This window comes from Lipotes vexillifer, unplaced genomic scaffold, assembly GCF_000442215.2.
Source record: "Lipotes vexillifer unplaced genomic scaffold, Lipotes_vexillifer_v1.1 scaffold815, whole genome shotgun sequence".
Classification (NCBI taxonomy): domain Eukaryota; kingdom Metazoa; phylum Chordata; class Mammalia; order Artiodactyla; family Lipotidae; genus Lipotes; species Lipotes vexillifer.
The window spans coordinates 3,251,347-3,269,368 of NW_006773723.1; the positions used below are offsets into that span (position 1 = coordinate 3,251,347).

At 38.9% G+C, this 18,022-nt stretch overlaps 1 protein-coding gene across 1 annotated transcript in view; it reads left to right on the forward strand.

Annotated features, from left to right (window-relative positions):
* PREX2 (phosphatidylinositol-3,4,5-trisphosphate dependent Rac exchange factor 2) overlaps window positions 1-18,022 on the forward strand; it is a 291,490-nt gene that overhangs the window by 67,906 nt on the left and 205,562 nt on the right. Inside the window, exons 2-5 of the mRNA XM_007448492.1 lie at window positions 8,494-8,565; window positions 9,698-9,820; window positions 12,136-12,240; window positions 16,626-16,727. Of these exons, the coding sequence (XP_007448554.1) occupies window positions 8,494-8,565; window positions 9,698-9,820; window positions 12,136-12,240; window positions 16,626-16,727 (402 nt within the window). The remainder of the gene's footprint in view (window positions 1-8,493; window positions 8,566-9,697; window positions 9,821-12,135; window positions 12,241-16,625; window positions 16,728-18,022) is intronic.

Below are 18,022 nucleotides of genomic sequence, written 5' to 3' on the forward strand. Positions count from 1 at the left end.
TTTTTTTTTTCTTTTTGTGGTACGCGGGCCTCTCACTGCTGTGGCCTCACCCGTTGCGGAGCCCAGACTCCGGACGCGCAGGCTCAGCAGCCAGGGCTCACGGGCCCAGCCGCTCCGCGGCATGTGGGATCCTCCCGGACCGGGGCACAAACCCACGTCCCCTGCATCGGCAGGGGACAACCACTGCGCCACCAGGGAAGCCCTCCCCTTCACTTTTGAAGTATAGTTTCGCAGGGTACAGAATTCTAGGTTGGTGGTTTTTTTACTCCCAACACTTTAAATATTTCACTTCATTCTCTTCTTGCTGGCATGGTTTCTGAGGAAAAGTCAAATATAATTCTTTTCTTTGTTCCTCTGTAAGTAAGGTGTTTTTTTCCTCTGGCTCTTTCAAGATTTTCTTTCAATCTTTGATTTTTTTCAGTTTGAATATATGTCTAATTGTGGGGTTTGGGGGGCATTTGTCTTGTTTGGTATTCTGACATTCCTGAATCTGTGGTTTGGCATCTGACGTGAATTTGGGGAAATTCTTGGTCATTATTGTTTGAATATTTCTTCTGTTCTCTCATCTCTCTTTTCCTTCTGTTATTCCCATTATGTATATATTATACCATATGTCACTGTGGAGAACTGTGGAGTTTTTGGATATTCTATCCCATTTCTTTCAGTCTTTTTTTTTTTTTCCTTTGCTTTTCAGTTTTGGAAGTTTCTATTGCCATATTCTCAAAGTCAGTGATTCTTTACTCGAGTCTACTAATGAGCCCATCAAAGGCATTCTTCATTTATGTTACAGTTTGAAAAAAATCTCTAGCATTTCTTTTTGATCTTTTCTTAGAATTTCCATCTCTCTGCTTTCATTGTGCATCTGTTCTTGCATGTTGTCTACTTTTTTCAGCAGAACCCTTAGCATATTACTCCTAGTTTGAAATTCCTGGTCTGATAATTCCAACATCTCTGCCATGTCTCAGTCTGGTTCTAATGCTTGCTCTGTGTCTTCTATCTGCTTTTTTGTCTTTTAGTATGCCTTGTAATTTTTGGTTGAAAGCCAGACATGATGTATTATGTGAAAGGAACTCTGGTAAATAGGCCTTTAGTGTGTGGTAAGTAAGATGTGGGGGGATGGAAAGTGTTCTGTAGTCTTATGATTAAGTCTTTTGGTGAGCCTGTGTCCCTGAGCTGTGAACTTCACCAGTTTTTCTCAGTAGTCCCCCCTCCTTATATGGAAAAAGTTGGCAAGTGTAAGTGAGGGTTGAGTATTTTTCTTTTCCCATCTGGAAGACTAGAGCAGGCAGGAGTCAGCATTTCTCTTCCCACAGTTCAATTAGGCTCTGCTATAACCCCAATAGTGTAGACTCTGGTAAAATAGTTTCTTCTTGAGTAGTCCTCATTAGAAGAACAGAATGCTCTGTTGTATTTCAAAATGGTTACTTTTCCCCTTCCTCTATGGGCACAGGAGAAGATTTCACTCTGATATTCACTGTGAGAAACTGGTAAAGCTCCTGGAGGTAAAACTCACAAAAGTGTGAGCCCTCCCCTCCCTCCTTTGACTGTGTCCCCCTGGAGTTTTAATCCTCAGACTTGTCCATACTGAGCCTTCAATAATTTGTCAGTTACAGTTCAGGATTTCCTAACCTGTACTGCTTCTGGCAAACATTTCAGCTCAGGCGTTTGTGATCTGGTAAGTTGTAATTCTGTTTTCACCTGTTTGTGTGTTGATGTTTGCACTAATGGTGCAAAGCAATGATGTGTAAAGCTGCTGGTGCTTTAGCGTGAGTCAACGCAGTGGCACCAAACTGTACTAGTTGTCACTATATACTTCACTGTCACCCACTCGCGTGCGTGGTTGGGAATGCCGGTTGCATTGAAGAATGTTCTGGATAAAGCTGTAAAAATTATTAATTTTATTAAATCTTGACTCTTAAGCACATCTGTTTAATCTGTGAGATGAGATGGGAGATATAGGTAGGTACTTTGCTGCGTATGTAAGTGTTATAGTTGTCTCCAGGGAAAGACTGGGTGTGATTGTTTGAGTTGCTATGGAACATCATATTTACTTGAAACAGCAGCTGTGGGATGAACTGTGGTTTCAGATTTGGGGTATTTGGGTATTTGGAAGATATTTTCTCAAAAAAGAATGAAGTGAGCCTGTCACTGCAAGAAAAAAACCTGGTAGTATTTGCTTATGGTGATAAATTCAAGTGAATTTAGAGTTTGGAAAATTTATGTCTATCACTGTGAGCTTGGCAGCTTCCTTATACTTAAAGACTTTTCTAATTACTTGGATATACGGTTATTAACTAATGTGATGTGTTTTTTTAATATTGAATAATGAAATGTGTTAATATTTGGAAGATATGCATAACTCTCAGTGAATCACTATTAAGAAATGTACAACATTGGGCTTCCCTGGTGGCGCAGTGGTTGAGAGTCTGCCTGCTGATGCAGGGGACATGGGTTCGTGCCCCGGTCCGGGAAGATCCCACATGCTGCGGAGCGGCTGGGCCCGTGAGCCATGGCCGCTGAGCCTGCGCGTCCGGAGCCTGTGCTCCGCGGCGGGAGAGGCCACGGCAGTGAGAGAAAGTCAGCATCTGTTTATCAAAGAATGTTTCTAAGTGTTTTTTTTTGTCTTTTTATTTTTTGTTTGTGTAATTAAAACATTTCTCATTAAAACATTGGCTTAAGCATCTTGTCAAGAAGTCTGGTGAAACAAAATAAAAGAAGACAAAACAAAGTAGCTCTTTACTGTATGATCTCACTTATAAGCTTATAAAGATGTCACTTGATAAGAATCTGAGGAAAAAATTTCAATGAAAACCTTATTGACTTTTAATGACATCACTTCTTGTAGTCCTTTTATGAGGAAGACAAAATGGAAGTAATGGGGAGAAGTTTAGCTAGAGCTATGTTTGTTTACCTGCTGTGTGATAGGTCTCAAATGACCTATATACTATTTCAGGTAGAAATCGTTGCTTATTATTTTATTTTTTTTTATTTTTTTTTTTGTGATACGTGGGCCTCTCACTGTCGTGGCCTCTCCCGTTGCCGGACGCGCAAGCTCCGCGGCATGTGGGATCTTCCCGGACCGGGGCAAGAACCCGTATCCCCTGCATCGGCAGGCGGACTCTCAACCACTGCGCCACCAGGGAGGCCCATATAATTGTTAATTTTAAATAAATTTGTAAATAAATGAAGTTTTTGGATAGCAAATATTAAAATTTTCCTTAGTTTTAGTTGCTAACATATTAAATATTGTTAGATAATAATACACATAAATAAAAGCTCTTTGTGGTTCTCCGTAATTTTTAAGAGTTTAAAGGAGTCCTGAGATTAAAATGTTTAAGAACCACTGCCAAGAACAATGCCTATCATTGAATTTTGTTTAGTGGTTAATAGTTAATATGTATTTAAATTTACAGACCTTAACACCACAATATGCATGTCTATTACTTTTTTTCATGTTAAATAAAGGAGTCCTACTAAAAAAATTGGGACTCAGTGGGTGTTCAGGAAAAAGTGAGATCCAGTGGACTGGAGAATTTATGAAGGATTTGCCAAAAGTATAATAAGGGAACGTAAAACGTAACTCGAACGATGAATTGAGCTAGTATTTTCTAGCTTAAAAAATAAACTGTTCCTTGTTCTAAATTCACCTCCATATCTCTGCTCCCTCTCTCAGAAGAACTTTAAAAACTTTTAAACGTTTTCTGTGGTTATAGACTCCATCTTTCTGTTCTCCATTTCTCCTTCTATCCATTCATTTGGGAGTGCCATGGTCATGATCACCAGTGACCGACCTTGTGTTGTCAAGTCATATATCTGTTTGTACCTTACCTGAATTCTCAGCACTGTTAAAGCGATTGACCACTCCTTCTTTCTTGAAGCCCTCTCTCTGTTGGCTTTTGTGACACTATACTCTCCTGGTTTTGCTCCTTCCTACCTTACTGGCTTCTTTGGTTTCTCTTCTTCTGCTTGACTTCTAAATGTTGGAGTGCCCCCAAGATTATGTCCTGGGGCTTTTTTTCCTTCTCTATCTATATACTTTCTCCAGTGAACTGGGGCCAGCTGTCTCTTCTCTCTCCCCTGAGTTATGAACACTTTCCCTGAGTTATGTCTTTGTGCCAGGGGCATTCAGCTCTTTAACTTCAGCCTCGAACTCCCCTCAGAAACCAAGATCAGTACAGCTACCTCCCTACTTGAGATCTCTACATTGGCGTCCAGTAGGCATCTCAAATTCAACATGGCCAGGACAAGCTGACCCTCCCACTCCAACAATTACTCCTCATTTCGACTTCTCCATTCCAATAAAATGGCGCCACTATCAACCAGGTATTCAAGGCAAACTCAAATGACAAGCCTTTTTCACTTAATAGGACTTTGTTTTTTTCTCAGGAAGACAAATCAAAACACTGTCTTCCAAAGAATTTTGATGTCATAATATTGTTTTAAGTTCAAGAGGTAAAAGGAAAATATTTACTCTTATTTTTTCCATGTATTTTCATGAAATGAGTACACTTTTTCCTGCCATAGTGCGGCTCCTCTTAAATCCTTCATATGTAAAATTTATCCATCTCTATTGATATTAAATAGCCACAGTTTCAAGGTGACAGGTTGCTGCTAAAATCATTCTGAATGTAGAATATTTATAGGAGTAATAAGGTTTAATCCCTGTGTGATATGAAATTCAGATTGGCATCAGGTATCTAGAATTAAAAGTGTGAACTGTTAAAATCTGTGTGATATTTGAGAGTGATCTGTGTGTGCCTGACTGATGAAAAGAGTGGGAAGGACAAAAATGAATTGAGAAAGATTATCATTTAGTACACTGAAATTATAAGATAAGCAAATGCACTCTGAGAATAAAACTCATCATGGACTTTACTTTTGAGCTGGCCCAGATGGACAGACAAGGCCAAAGGGGATTGCTGTCATCTCCCTATTATATCTGAAAGAGTTTTCTTCCTTCTTTTGATTTCTTGGTAGCAAACTTGTGACATTTTTAGCTTTCTCAAACTTTAATGTATCACATTTAATACATTTTATCAAACTATTGCTGAGAGGAAAACAACGTGGACCAAATTGAAGAGAAGGTGAGGTGAGCTCTCTGAATGGGAAGAAAGCAGCCCATGACTAGAGTGATACCTGGGAATACACCGTGCAGCATCATCGTCAGGGGAGCGCTGGTTTGCTGAGTGTGTGCTGTGCTAATTACACACCTGCAAGCTGGAGGTCCCTTCCTCCAAAGGTGCCTTAGGCTGTCTTACCTGGCTCACCTGGCTCTGCATCTCACGAGCCTTCAGAGATTATTATCACCTGTTTACACAGCCCAGATTGTGATTTTCATTGTTGAGAGGAGGGTCCTCTGGTGAGGTATCAGGAACCCCAAGTGGCTGAGTGAGAGGGTACTGTACATAGAGGGAGTATGACCTGGAGTTGAAAGTCAGGGTGAAATAAGTGAACCCATTTTTCCCATTGAGTCTTACTTATTTGTTTCACAGTCTGTTTCTTTAGTCTTTGGAAGAGTAAACATAAAGGTCGTCAGACTGTGGTCTCTGGACCAAGTGTATTAGGGAACTTGCTCAAAATGCAGATTTCTGGGTCCTAAACCAATCTGCTGAATCAGGCCTTCTGGGGACAGGGTGGGAGAATCTGCGTTTGGAAGAAACTCTCCAAGTCTTATACACAGTGAAAAGTTTGAGAACCACTGGCATTAAAAGCCATTTTCTGGTACTTATTTTCCATATGTTTGTATCAGAATGAAGATGATATAATTCTGATGAAATTCTGAACCAGAGAGAATGAATGAATACAGAGATAAAACAACATATTAAATCTCATGTGTTTTTGTGACTAGGGTATTAATGCTTCCTTGATTGATAGGAGAAAGATTAAATGCCCCAGTTACCAGAGTCTGAAAGGACTCTGTAGATTCTGGTTGTTAAAGGATGATTCTGAGAACAGGTTGTTTATCTCAGAGAGGAAGACTTACACATTTTGTAAAAAATGTCAAACAGTTTTCATGATTTTGCCCTCTGGGCAAACTGTCTTAAATCTGCCTTCACTGTTGTATAAAACGAGGCTCTTGGGAAAAATAAATGCTTGGTTAGAAATGCTAAGAAGTTCCAGGTTTTCTTTCATATGCAGTTAAACAAAAAGTACCCTATTGTCACGGAGGATTGAAGATAAAAAGTCAGATAAAGATAGAGTTTACTTTATGAGCTTGTATGTTTCCTTCTACCTCATAGTTTGATTCATTTTCACAACCTCCTGTCTTCAATTTGTTGGTTTCAGAATGTGACTGAGTTCAGTTTATGAAGATAAGGTTTATACGTGTAGAAGTGAAGTTTAAGTTTTGCTTGCATGAGAGGTTATGTTTCCTATGTGGTTAATATGAAATGTAAACTGGGCAACCAAAGCAACCGTGCTGTTTTAAGACTAAACGGAAAGAGCTAAGGAGCATTTTTAGTATAGGTATATGGAAAACTCTTCAAGAAAAACAAAACTAAAATTAAAAATTAGACTAACACTAATTAAAATGGGCATTTAGTCAGAAAGTTCGAAAATATCTCTCCATTGCCAATTATACCTAACTTCAGATAATATTTCAAAAGATTGTATCACGTTTCCAATAAAAAAGTTAAGGTGACATCCAATACTTTCATGTTCATTTTATTTAATTCAGCTGAATTCTTTCATTCATTTGAGGCTGTCAGTACTGATGTGGCTTTGTAGTTATGGAATCTGAAACGTGAACCCATTGAATCAGGAATCAAGATGGTGCTGAAGCTAAAGCTAGGAGTGAGATCTTTGGCCCATTTGTTTTGTTTCCTTTAAATAATTTTGTTATTTTTCTTTACAAAAGTTACAACATGCACACAGCCAGATATTCTGACAATAAGTGTACAAAGGTCATCTTCCTGTTACCTGGAGGTAATCACTGTTTGCATTTTGGTATATGCTACATATTTTTTCTTAGCATGAATGCGCACTGACCTTACACATGTGTATATATTATATACATGTGTAAAACGTATAATATATATGTATATGTACACACATATACAGTTGTGTGTGTGTGTATATATATATATGTATATATACACGAAAGTGTGTTTGTATAGGTATGCACACATCCAGTATGCTGTTTAGTAATTTTTTTCGCCAAACAGTATTTTATAGACATCTGTTGTATACACACATATGTATATATAATTTTCATCCCATTCCATTTATGATTATACTTTTGCACAGTATTCTGTAGTTTGCATGTACCATAGTATATTAAATGATCCCATTAATTATGGGCATTTAGGTGGTTTCCACTTTTGTAATCAATACACTGAAACCCCTTGTCTGAATATGTTCTTAGGATAAATTCCCAGAAGTAGAATTACTGGGTTAAAGGGAATGCCCACTTAAAACTTTGAGATATATTGTAAGTTGTCCTCAAAAGTGTTGTGCCATTTTATACTGTTACTAGCAATGTCTTGAGGGTGATAATTTTGGAATATTATGCACAATCCTGGGTTTTGTTAATCTTTTAAATCTTTGTAAATACAGCATGTCAAAAATGAACTTTTTTTTTTTTTAAATGAAATTCTTACATTAATTTTCATTTGTTTGATGCAGTACCTTGAGATTACTTCAAGCTTCTATGTGCCCTGACTTGGCAGGTAGTGGCTGGAGTTCTTACGACAGACAAGGGAAGGGGTGATCTCACGTGGTCACTAGGTAGTTAGTGGACGTTGTCTTGAGGGCAACGGCTTGTATTTGCTAGATAGAAAATCTCGTCTTTTTTTCCTTCTAAACTTTCTCTTTTAAGGCTCAGTATAAATAACTCTTTTTATCCTTTTTTTTCTTTGCTAAAATAATAGCTTATTTAGTCATGGGCTTAATGGCCATCAGGAAGAGTCCAGATCTTTGAAATACAAATGAACTCATTTGCCTACCATAGGGCTGTGGAGAGCTCAGACCTGATCCCAGAAATACAAATTCTGGCTTCCTAAAACTTGAATGGGGCAAGAGGGGATGGGAAATTCTTCCATTCCTTCTTGAAGGTCCCTTTCTTTCTCCCTTCCTCCCTCACTTCCTCAATTTCTCTCACTTCTAAAGGGCTCCCTTTAGAATTTCTGGCCCTTTTGTTTGTATTAGAAATCCCATTTTTGGCTAGATTTTGGTCTTTTGTGCTTCACAAGACTTAGAAGTTTAGGAAACATTTGACTCTGTGTGTTTTACCGCAGAACTTTGAGATCTTGGTGGCCACGTTTAATTCATATCTACGTGATCACTTTTGGTCCTGTCCCCAAACTATAAAGGAAATATAATTCCCAGGTAGGAGAAGCAACGCACAAGATTTCTGCCTTTTACAACAAAACTGTTACACTCGATAGTTATTGGATTTTTAAACTTTGGTTTCTTATAAAAAACAATTAATTCAGATCAACACTCATTTGATTAGTCCAATGTTGCCTTCATAGTATCTTTTCCTGCTTCCTGCAGGCGTTCTTACACCGGATGAACCAGTGCGCTGCCTCGAAACTCGACAAAAATGTAACAGAAGAAACGGTGAAGGTGAGGAGGTGCCCTCGACCCCAGCACAAGGTCCCCTCCGATGAAATTTTACCCGTGGGATGTTGCCTCAGGGCTCGTCAACTTGTCTCCACTTTGGGGATAAGTTCTGTGCCAGAGTCACCAGTCATTGTGTGGCCAGCAATGAGAAAAAGGGAAACTGGGCTTTGGGAAAAGAAACGGGGGTTATGAGGTTGGTGTAGAAGACAGAGACTTTTGCCAAGACCTTGGAAACGTTTGAAAGGAGGAAAAATACAACCCCAAGTCCGAGAACCTTCATGTCTCTCGAGGGGAGAGGAGCTGAACCACGTGTGAGGGGATTGCTAGAGGGCCTGGGGGGCAGGATGTGGGTAAATGCGGCTTCCAGTCTCTGACCCCTGGAGAGCAAACGATTTGGAGGGTCCACTGGGGCAGAAAAAGTCCACACAGTATCTTTAGCTCACAAATGTATAAGCATTTCCTTTTAAACTGTAGGGAAGGAAAATTGTGAAGAGTTTTGGGGGGAAAAGGGGGGGGATGGTAAATGAAAATTAATTGTGCTATAGTCATTATTCATTGAAATTGTATAAATCATCATTGATATTTATTTTGGATGCCAACTTGCTGTTTTATTTTACGGAAAATAAACAATTCCCATGGATTTTATAGGCACATCTGTTTCCCATTAAATTCAATAGTAACGTTTACGTTCTCCTTACCATGGAGTGTTTTAGTTTGGGTGCTTCTGGTTGCAAGCAAAAGACACCTGTTACTCAAAGGGACATGAAGGTACTTTGATTCCCATAGCAGGGACTTCTATGGGCAAAGAAGCCCTTCCCCCAAAGCCTGCCAGCAAATCTGCCCGCGCTGTTTTACCTGCAGTCCTCTGTCCTTAGTGGGGTGGGACAACGACCATGCTTGGATTCAGTTACTCAGGATTGTCCTGAGAGCCGGGACTAGGTTCCCGGTTCCCAGAATTGTGTGGGAGGGGAGAGGATGTCCAGACAGAATGGGTGCTTTGCCAGCCGGGGAGGGGGTGGGCGGTGGGAAGGACAGTTCTCTCCACCGACGTTTTCAACTTGGAGAGAAAATACTCTACTCCCATAGAATTTTTTTAAAACTTGCTTCACTATTGCACTTACACATTTATTTACAGATGCTGTTCTCAAACATTGAAGATATCCTTGCAGTACATAAAGAATTCTTAAAAGTCGTGGAAGAATGCTTACATCCAGAACCTAATGCTCAGCAAGAAGTGGGAACCTGCTTTCTTCACTTTGTAGGATCAATTTCTGTTTATTTTAAAAGCTTTTCCCCCTAAAATTTAAAGTTTCACTTTTGGCACAGTAGTATGTGGGAATTCAGCATTAGAAGTAAAATCTGACACTAAAAGTTTGGGGTCTTTTAAGGCCAATGAAATCTTCCTCTTAGAGCCAGAAAAGGGGAGAGGGCCTCACATCATCCATTTTATTCAGTGAAGAATAAACAGGCTTTTCTTTTTCCCAACGAGTTAGTTTTTTGCATCCTCTGTAGCTTTGAATTCTAATGAATATTCAGGCTGTTTCATAATGAATGGATTTTTATGTTTCCCTCAAACATAGAGCATTTCTCTTTTGAGGCAGAAAATCCTTACTTTTACAATGGTGCGATGAGCCTTTTATTAGTCAAAACATTCCCTTGTTAATCTACTTATGACTAACCTGGAGGTGAACAGACCTGGTCCCTCTAGGTACACATATGCCTGCATCTGAATTTTTCTCAGAGGCTTGTACTGAACAGTGCCAAAGAAGAACAAGCCAGTACTTGGTTATTTCAAATTATATGTCGTGCTTGTATGATCATTTTCATCCCTTTGCACATGATAGCTGAAATTATTTATGCAATCGATTTGCAAGGTAAAAAGCCACCGGTACGGTGAAAATCGTTTTCAGAACTAAAGGGCATTCATACTGACAAAAGAAAAATCATGCTGCTATTTCTACCACTCTGCTGATGCTAATTTTCAGAATACCAATTTGAATCCATTTACTTATCAAAATGCTATGCAATTAGTGTTTTATTTAAAAATGTATAGGAGTATTTTGTCATAGAAATCAATTTTCATTTATTTTTGATTTCCAGTCTTTTATAAAGTAATGATATGGAGTTTCTAGATCTATATTTCTGTATGTGGTGAGCAGACTCTGTAAATGTTATTTTTAGAATCAGAAAATATTCCATAAAAATAATTACATTAAAGGGAGAGACTCCTTGGGTATAGGAAGATCAAGCTTTCGTTGGGCAAAACTATAAGCCACGTGTGTTGTATCCACGTAATCCAGACTGTTCCCTTTCATGAAAGAATGTACATCTCCTGCCAGCTGGAGTAGTTGCTATCTCAGTGCCGGGCTGCACATGGGAATCTTGCACCCTGGCATCCATTTCCTCAGTAACAGACTATGAATCTGTCAGCCATGAATTTAGTTAAACTGTTTCTGAAGTTTGTTTTCTTCTGGTTTATCCCATCTCTTGAAATAAGTAATTCAATACATTTTCTACTGGCTGTATAAAATAGCACTCAGTGTTTCTAAATACATGTCTTTGAAATTTTAGAGGACACACTTCTGTTCTATTATTCAGTCACTACATTTTCTCTGTCTGCCTCTTTTACTGGGATATATTTACTGGGATATTTGATAGATATTGATCATTGATACTTGGAGAAAATCTTACAGATGGAAGGGAGCTTTAGAGATCAAGATGGTGTGACATTTCTCCTTTTATGAAAGAATCCCTTCTATAGGATCTGTGAAGATTGTTGATCTTGTTTTTACTTGATCACTTTCAGTTACAGCTCTAATTGTTAGAAAATCTCTATATTAATCCTGAATCTGCCTATCACTGCCCATCATGACCCTTGCAATTTCCACCCAGTGGTCCTAGTATTGTGTTCTGGAGCTACAAAGAGCTGTAAATCCTTTACAATAAATAGGACAGCTATTTGAAGTAGCCACCATTCCTTACTTTTATATACTAACAAATCTCTCTCTCTGAGATGACCTCTCAGATGTAATATCTTCAGGGCCTGTCATTATCTCAGTCGCTTGTTGCTGACTATTCTCCACTTTGTCAGTGTCCTTCTTAAACACAACTGTCCAGATTGGTGCATATGACCTGCAGGGTACTATGTCCTATTGCTCTATGATCTGGCACCTGCTTTTCCCTCCACCAAAAATACTTTCTTCCCTCTCCCTGCTAGGGAATCATGGATTTATGTCTCTGTATCTTGCCCACATATGACATCTTTTTTAAAGCTGTGTCTGAATCCTCCCAGCAAAGCTAAGTACTCTCTTAGCTCTTCTGTAATCTGCTACCACGTCGTTCATTTAATTTTTATTGCATACATCATATGGGATTGTAATTAATATAAGTCTGTCTCCCTTCCTAGACCATTCTTCATGGATCAGGGAAAATAAATTAAACATACTTATATATACACATAGTATAGCTCTTGAAACATAGTAAACACTTAATAAAATTTGTTCATAAACTCACACTTAATATTTCAAAATGGCTAATAAAATGACTCTAACTTATTCTTACTTGAATTCACAGAAAGACAAGTTTCGTATCTACGACGAATATTGTAGTAATCACGAGAAGGCACAGAAATTGCTTTTTGAACTTAACAAAATAAGAACAATCCGGACATTTCTTTTGGTAAGTATATATTTATGTATCACTGTATGCTGTTATTTGTTGATAGGCCCACTGAGAGCCAAGGAATAGCATCCGTGTGGTGTAAAAACTGCTTGTATGACATCTGTTTTTAACATATCCCTGCTAGGAAGCTAGATAGTCATTTGAGAAATGTAAGAAGTGAGACTGTAAATCAACTATATATATATATATATATATATATATATATATATATATATATATATATATACTCAAAATCTCTCTCACACACACACACACACAAATGAAATGAACGAAATGAAAAGAAGTGAGAGTTGGGAGAAGCTTGTTTATGGGGAAACACTGTCATGCCCTCTCCTGGTTGATTATGAGTTGTGAAACCGCAGGTTCTTAGTGAGCGAAGACATTTATGCCAGAGTTCACAGTTGCTTTTATATCCCTCAGCTCCCTAGAGCTTCATTTACTTCTGCTAAGAGAGCTCTAAGTAGGGCAGTGACAGGAAGGAAATGCATCATGGGGATGGTAGAAAAGAATTTTCAAGATTGACTTTTCTCCTACATACATTCCATATTCAGTGTTCATAAAAAGAGCATGAATCTGTATTTAATTTCTTCAGGATAGTACAAATAAATGCATAGTTTGGCGGTTTCTTGGACATTGTAGTTGCCAGTGAGAACCACACTGTAAATAGAATTCAGTGATATTTAACGAATTGCGGAGTGGAACAGACATCTCCACGATCCAGTTTTAGAGCCTGGATCAGCTCATTTAAAATGAAAAATAAAATATGCCCATTTATAGCTCTTTTCTGCTCCCACCATTAGCTCTAGGCAATCATTGATTTGCTTTCGATTTCTATAGGTTTGCCTTTTCTGGAGGTTTCATATAAATGGATTTGTACAATATAATCTTTTTATGCCTGGCTTCTTTTACTGAGTAAAATGATTGTGAGGTTCATCCTTGTTGTAGCATGTATCCACATTCTATTCATTTTTATTGCTGAATAATATTCAATTGTATTTTGTTTATCCATTTGCCAGTTTATGAACATTGGGTCAACAATTGACTATGATAATGATAGACCTTGAAGATCCTACATATGAGATGTCATTTCAGAGAGAGATTTCTTAGTAAAGTCAGGAAATGTCAAGTTTGGGCAATTCTGAAGAATGCTGTTATGAATATTCATGTACAAGTCTGTGTGTGGACACACATTTTCATTCTCTTGGGTAAATACTAAGAGTAGAATTGCTGGATCAGAGTAAGTTTATGTTTAGTTTTTTTTTTTTTTTTTGTAATTTCTCTAGGGACTACAATATGCATCTTAACTTAGGAAGTTTATTTCCCTCAGGTTGGTTCTTGTTTTTTGTTTGGTTTGTTTTCAGGAACTTGCCTCGATTTAATTTGAGAATCTTTGTCTTTTGTATACGCAGCTGCTGCTATATCTGCTCAGTGTTTGTTTTCTAACTTAGCCTTTCTTTTTGGGGTCACTCCTCTGACTGGTTAACTTACTGGTCAGCTGGGGATTTGAAAGAGGTGATCTAACATCATAATCCATATGATTTGTGGGTCTGTGTGTGAGTGTCGTGGGCGACACATTCACAGGCCAGGCAGTTTTCAAGTCAGATGTGGGTTTTTTTTTTCTCCTGGGGCCATCTCAGGTCCTCTCTGCACGTGCATAGTCTGATGTTTGCCCCGGACTGCAATCTCAGGCTAGCAGAAATGTGAGCGTTCCCCATTTTTCTTGGGCAGTGTGCTAATTTTATTGACAACACTCCTGGGTGTGGGATTTTTGCCCTCTGCAGTCCCTTCTGGTAGCAGGTTTGCAGGGCCAGTGCTACTGTGACAGGGCTACCATGCAGGATGAGCTGAGGATGGCCCTGGGGCTGGGGGCATGTAGGGGCAGGATGGGAGGAGCCCAGGCAAGAATGCCACCAACTCCCCTGTTCTTACCTGAAGTGCAGCAGTTTTTCATGAATAAACATTTCTCAGTTTGTTGTTTGACTTCAGTTGATTACCAGAGCCCTTAAATTGTTGTTTTTTACAATTTTGCTCAGTATAACAGTTGTTTTGGGGAAGAGAATTTACTCATCTCTTCTCTCTGCCATGGCCAGAGGAAGATCCTGTGCCCCTGGACCAATGGGGCTCTCTTTGAACTATCAGAACTTTGCTATCTCACTGAGGGCACTCTGTTCTCAGCAGAGCTGGCTGTCCACTAAATGTCACAAGTCCAGAGTGTTGGTTTTTATAAGATCCTACAGCATAGTCTGGTAGGAAGACCCTGGCTTTTATAGTTCTTGCCTTGGCACTAAGTGGCTACTAATTACCTGGATGACTTGAGGAAATTCATTACATGTCTGATGTCATTTTCCGTACTCATAAAATGGGGATAATAACAATCACCCTTTGAAAAACATTAAGGATTTACATATTTGAGGTGATGATATTATATTTTTGGTTACTTGCATATACTGTCACCTGAGTAAGTTTTTTAGGATCAGTGGAATCTCTAGCAGCTTATTTAGGAAACATTCTGTCTTGTCTACATAAGGAGAAAGCTGGCTCTCATAAGCCAGTCTAATAAGGACATACTACATAGCACAGGGAACTCTACTCAATACTCTGTAAAGACCTATACGGGAAAAGAATCTACAAAAGAGTGGATACATGTATATGTATAACTGATTCACTTTGCTGTACAGCAGAAACTAACACAACATTGTAAATTAACTATACTCCAATAAAAGTTAAAGAAATAAAGTGGCTGTTCTGAAGAGAGTTTGTAATCTATACAGTACTAATAGACAAGGAAATAAAAGTGGGTTAGACGGTCACGTGTTCCTCAGGGTGCTTCAGCCCAGGGCTAGGTAGAGGTGGTGGCCACATTTATAAGGGGTGCTCACTCACACGGGGACACTGAAACATCACTGGAAATAGAATGGGATGTAGGTAGTTGTGTTACATAGGGTTCCTCTGGGGACAGTACCATACACAGGTGGAAAGAGTATTTTGATGACCTGATTGCAGTAGGGGTTGAAACCCCCAAAGAGCATGTTTGAACGAGACACTTCTTTGCTGCTGTGTCTTCTAAGGTTTCTGGCGAAGTGAAAGTCATGGTGCTGGTTTTGCCGAGTTGGCTGAACAAATTGGAGCTAAACTCAGTTGCTCAGGGCAGTGGGGGGCTGGTCTGCTTCCATCACTCTTCCTTTCTTTTGCTTCCTTTCCCACTCAGCACTCGGTCTCTCCTCTCAAGGAATGTAGGACAGTATTTTAAAAAATAGTGGTATAAAGGTTATAAATTATCAGTATGATGTTTGAAGAGCTCTTTTCTTCCTTAGTCAAATATTTCTTATCGGCTTCCTCTGTGCCAGTCACCCTGATAGGCACTGCAGAAACAGGTTTTGACAAGTTTCCAGTCTGTTATTTTAGGGAATTCCCTGGCGGTCCAGTAGTCAGGGCTTGGAGCTTTCACTGCCGAGGGCCCGGGTTCGATCCTGGTCAGAGAACTAAGGTCCCACAAACCGCGTGGGGTGGCCAAAGAAAAAAATCTGTTTTTAAAAATTTTTTAATTAAAAAATGGCTTTTAAAATCTTAATTTTAATTTTTTTTTTTGCGTTGCTGCTTAAACCACAAAATAAAGACCTGGTGCTTCAGAGGATCAAGCCTGTATTTATCAGAGTCGATTCCCTTGACCATTACTTTCAGCAAATGGAAGCTGCTTCTATTTCATCTCACTGTGATTGCTGATTTTGAGTTTTCTCCTTCCATCTTGGCTCTGTGGAGATCATATCTGACATCCTTCCCTGAGACTGCCTGGCCAGTGTCATTGGTGAGGTATTATAGCTTGAAGTGACTTAGAGACCACTGGATTAAAACAGGCCAGTTGTACAGAGAGGAAAATTAGAATTTTGAAATCCGTCCAAGTTGCATCAGTGGCCAGTGGCAGAGCATGGGTAGAACCCAGTTGTCCTCAGTCCTGACCTTCTGCAACACCACATGACCTCCCCCTATAAGCATGGTGTATGTACGTATGTGTACATCTATTTATTCACCCGTCAGTACATTCTTTCATCAGTACATCCATCCATCCATTCATCCATCTGTCCATTAATTCATTCCTCCATCTCTGTCTCTTTTTCCTCAGACTTCATACTCAGGTGAATATATGTGAATTGATTTTCAAGATAAAGATTCAAAACACATTTTGGTTGCTAATTAATCTGAAAGGCAAAAGTATTTCCTTTTTCTCCTGTAAACTTTCTTTGTGACTGCGTGTGCTTTTCTCAGAGAGAGAAGCTATATAGAGACATGCTTTCACAGGTTTTCAGCAGAAAAGTTTATGATAGAAGAAAGTTTCATCACCTCAGGCTTAAAAATGTATATAATTGTATTTATTTCCACCCCAGAACTGCATGCTACTTGGAGGACGGAAGAACACAGATGTCCCCCTGGAAGGATACTTAGTAACACCAATACAAAGAATATGCAAGTACCCTCTCCTTTTGAAGGTACTTTATGTGTTTACTTCATTGTTGCATTTCCCTTGTACCTGCATATTTTTGCTGATGATCTTTAAAAATTTTTTCTTTTAAATAGTGTGACATTCCAAAGAAAAGGCAAATAGAGTTATTGGGGAAAATAGCTATTTTGTCAGTAATTTATATAGAGAGTGGGAAGCAAATGTCCTCGGAAAACACTTTTAGTGCTCTTTGTAAAAAATATGCTTGTTTGAGTTTCCTTCAGCGTAAATGCATTAGTTTCAACATAGATCCCATTAAGTACATTATGACCAGTTTATATAGCGCTTTGTCTACAGGGTTCCTTATCTTAAGTAAATTTGCTGTTGGTATATATTTTTTTCATTTCCCCAAACATTGGTGACTTCTTGATGCTAATGAAGTTAAGGCCAAGTTACATAATTTCAGAGCCTGGTTTTTAAATCATTATTACAGGGAATGGTGTGGGTCACATGGGATAATAAATGATAGAAAGTGGAAAGACAGTGCTAAGACAACACTGCCTCTGGAAAACAGGAAATGCCTTACGGTCGTAGGTCCATCGCCTCATTACAATGACCAACAGTCTTATTATCAGAAGCATATTATAATATACTAATTACTGCTTATACTGCAAGGGTCTATGAATAGATTAGAACAGCAGTTCTGGAAAGGATGTGTTTTGGAAATGTAGCATCTGAATAGACAGTTTGGGGTGGTGGTTGAACATTTGAGTGCTGAGTTCAAATCCTATGCATTCTGCTTACTAGTTGCATGACTGAGCTCGTAATCTAACCTCTTAAAGTCATGGGCTTTATTTATGAAACAGAAATGATGATGATGACATGATGAAATTATAACATATACCTAAAAGAATATATATATGTATGCACATCTCTGTGTATACATATACATAAAGGAGTACCTAATAATTAATTGAGCTGTTTTATGCACATCATTTAGCATAGTATGTACTCCATAAATGTTAGCCATTATTACTCATGTATATTTGATTCTTTTTTTTTTTTTGCGGTACGCGGGCCTCTCACTGTCACGGCCTCTCCCGTTGCGGAGCACAGGCTCCAGACGTGCAGTCTCAGCGGCCATGGCTCACGGGCCCAGCCGCTCCGTGGCATGTGGGATCTTCCCGGACCGGGGCACGAACCCGCGTCCCCTGCGTCGGCAGGCGGACTCTCAACCATTGTGCCACCAGGGAAGCCCTATTTGATTCTTTTAATATATTAATATATTAACTACTTCTTAGCTTCTAAATTAAAAAAAACTCAGAAATGTTATGGACATACTAA